General features: G+C 37.0%; 1 protein-coding gene across 1 annotated transcript; it reads right to left on the reverse strand.

Annotated features, from left to right (window-relative positions):
* Nucleotides 1-359: 359 nt before the first annotated feature.
* LOC139842770 (uncharacterized) lies at nt 360-860 on the reverse strand. The gene has a single exon (XM_071832877.1). The coding sequence runs from the start codon at nt 858-860 to the stop codon at nt 360-362; it is 501 nt and encodes a 166-aa protein (XP_071688978.1).
* Between the last annotated feature and the right edge of the window lie 2,463 nt (nt 861-3,323).

The following is a 3,323-nucleotide window of genomic DNA, read 5'->3' on the forward strand; positions in this document are numbered from 1 at the left end:
ATTGTTTTGTATATTGTATTTGGAGTTTTTGAAGACGCCATTGAATTCGACACGCTCTATGATCGTGATGGTGAATACTATCACGCACCTAGGCCTTATTGCACTTTAAGATAATTGTTTTAGATAAGTAGTTCGTGTGGTGTTCAGTTTTGTCATTTAATAAATGTTGTATTAGTTTTGTTTATTATTTCTTAGATTTATAATAAATAGTACTTAAGTTGAATAATAATTTTTGAACAACACTTTTATTCATAGACATAAACACGTTTACATTTTTTTGGTAACAAAATACATAATTAAAAACGTAATCAAACCACACATAACATAAAATAAACTAAACAAACCATTACTTGAAATAACTATGGAAACCTAGTAGGACATGTATTTCTGTTGTGGCCTTCTTCTCTGCAGATACCACACTTTGGTTTCTGCTTTTCACGTTCATCCATCTGGCCCGAAAAACGTTTCGATTTCTTCCTTCCCCTGTGCTTGATCAATCTGGTTGGATCAGCCTTAATTTTCCTTTCAATCGTTGCCCAATAACTCATGTCTCTGAGTGGATTAAAGAAATGGCTATATTGTTGTCTCCATACAGTAGTTGTGTACTTTTTACTACCCAACACAGTTGCATCTTCATGTAGATGGCTACAAACAGAAATGGCATGAGAGCAAGGTAATCTTTTGTGTTGCCATCTTCCACATGAACACTTTCTAGCAGCAAACCTTATGGTGTAATCGGTGCCACCTTCACCGCTTCTTTGATAAGTTGACTGTACCTTGTACACACGTCTTTGGTAATCGTAACATGTTGTTTTGTATGTTTGGGATCTTATTTCTCGTTCGCGATAGATTTTCCACATGTTCTTGGAAAGTGGTGAATTCCATTGAAAAGCTTCTCGATATTGATCGTAAAAGTGTTACCTAGTGTAGTCAAACGTATATTCAATATACGCTCTAATCGGCATCATTCAAGCATGACGCAACACGTTGTTGAGTGATTCAGCAATGTTTGTCGTTGTGTTACCCCAACGACTCTTTTCTCTATCCCTATAGACAGTCCACATTCCTAAATCCGCATCTACCAAATAATCCCAAGCCTCTTGACTAACCCCCCTAAGTGCTGATACAGCATTCTTGTACAGTATCTGATTGGCTCTCGAACCGACTGTCCAACACAACTTTTTGATCGCTGGAATTTTATAGTGTGTCATTACGTTGCTACGAATATGGCGCAAACAATACCTATGTTCCTAACCATATGTCTGTACACTCATGGCATGTAGGATACCCTGGTGGCGATCAGATATAACACACAGCTTCCTATTGCCAACAACATGGAGTTGCAACAAACCCAAAAACCAAGTCCAACTCTCGTTACTTTCATTGTCAACAATTGCGAAAGCAACTGGCAGAATTTGATTGTTAGCATTTTTGCCAACTGCGGTAAGCACCTTACCATTGTAAGCCCCTTTCAAATGGGTTCCGTCAATGCAAATTATCGGAATACACTGGCTATATGCTCTAATAGCTGGACCAAAGGCCCAAAATACATACTTGAATGTGTCTACACCGTTCTCAACTCGAGGGCCATATAAGAATTCTACAATTGTATCGGGATTGGTATGTTGTAATTCATTTACATACCTTGGAAGATCTACAAAATTACTTTCCCAAGTTCCATACATTCGTTCAATGGCAATACGCCTAGCATTCCATGCCTTAGCGTAATTAACATCCACCCGCCATATGTGTTTTATGTATGCTTGGATGTTCTGAACAGGAAAAGCAATGTCTTTACTCACTTGATGAGCAATGTCAGTAGCAATCAAGCTAGACGTTAAACAACGATTGTTGTTTTCCTGGACATTTCCATAACAATTATGTTGATCTTTCCATTTAACAATTCTCCATACTTTGTATCTATTATGAACTGAACCACTTACAGACCACGAACAATTTCTTCTTTCTTGTGGACCCTTATAATTTGAGCTAGTTGTATAGCAATTTGCTTTGAAATAACCCGGTCTACTATCTTGAACAATGAGCTCCCTATTATTTCGTATATTCCATCTACGAACAGCATACAAAAGTTCAGCTTTGTTCTTGAACATCATTCCTTTTGTAATAACATCCGGTTGATCACAATTCCAAACAACCCATGATTCCTCGTCGTCATCATCGAATGCAATAGGATTACTAGCCTCACCTTCATTAACATAATGGAAACGTGAAACAGGTGCAATTTGTTTCACTTGCACTTCATCCTCTCTACCGGAGTCATCTGAAACATTTTCTTCAACACTATAGTAATCAACTGTATTGTCAGTGTCGGTTGACATACCATCACCAGCATCTTCATGTTCTTCTTGAACTTCATCATCAACTATTGATGGAGCAGCTTCCATTTTTGCAATCAGATTCATAAAACCTGAATCTTGTGTGTTTGAAAAGACTTGCTCATACTGAATTTCAATTTGAGCCTGAAATTCTGGATCATTCTGAGAGAAAAAATAAATAGTTTCCAAAGTATGATCGTCAGTGAGTTCATTTCTACAAACATTTCCATTGTAAACAAACCACAAGAACATTCTCAACGAATGTGTTCTTTGATCAGCCCCTACATAGTTGTATGCCATTTGGTTTAACTGCATACCATTAATCTTCGTAGACAACATAAAAGTCCTTCTAACTGTTGCTTGATCACCGGTAAGCCAACTATTTTCGAAAGTAATTTGGCCACCCCAAACAAAATGAATCATAAACGGACGAATTGTAGTCATTTTTTTGTGTGAGAGTAGCGTTTTTAGTAGTTTTCAAGCTGTGATTTTATGATGAAAAAAGCTCATTTTGATGTGTTTGGTTTTGTATTCACTAGTTTGTGATGTTGTTAATAAATTGCAGATGATGGTGATTTAAATAAATATACAAAGCTGATCACGAAAAGATAGGGTTTCAGTAGTTCACCAAAGGTGTTACAGTAAAAGGCAAACCGGTCTTCCAAATACCGGTTTCAGAAATGTGTCAGATATTCCCTGCAACCCGGTATTTCAAACACCGGTTTAGGGCACGGGTGGCATACACTGCTCAGTCATGTGAAGAGTTGGCAGGAAAAGGATAAAACTGGTGTTTCAAACACCGGTTTGGACGTGACACATGGAAACCCGGTGTTTAAAACACTGGTTATACTAGATCTGTAAACTTTGGTTTCTAATTTCTATTTCTGTAAAGTCAGTGAAAAAGGTTACCATTTTGAAAAAAAATTCTATAAAATTGGTATACTTGCTAAATTTATACTTTAAAGAATTCGATAAGCAAAGTGGGTT

The sequence above is a fragment of the Rutidosis leptorrhynchoides genome, chromosome 4 (genome assembly GCF_046630445.1).
Source record: "Rutidosis leptorrhynchoides isolate AG116_Rl617_1_P2 chromosome 4, CSIRO_AGI_Rlap_v1, whole genome shotgun sequence".
Taxonomy (NCBI): Eukaryota; Viridiplantae; Streptophyta; class Magnoliopsida; order Asterales; family Asteraceae; genus Rutidosis; species Rutidosis leptorrhynchoides.

Bases quoted from the DNA above. Each gene is read 5' to 3' on its own strand.
- LOC139842770 (XM_071832877.1), bottom strand. From the start codon at position 860: ATGTGGAAAATCTATCGCGAACGAGAAATAAGATCCCAAACATACAAA.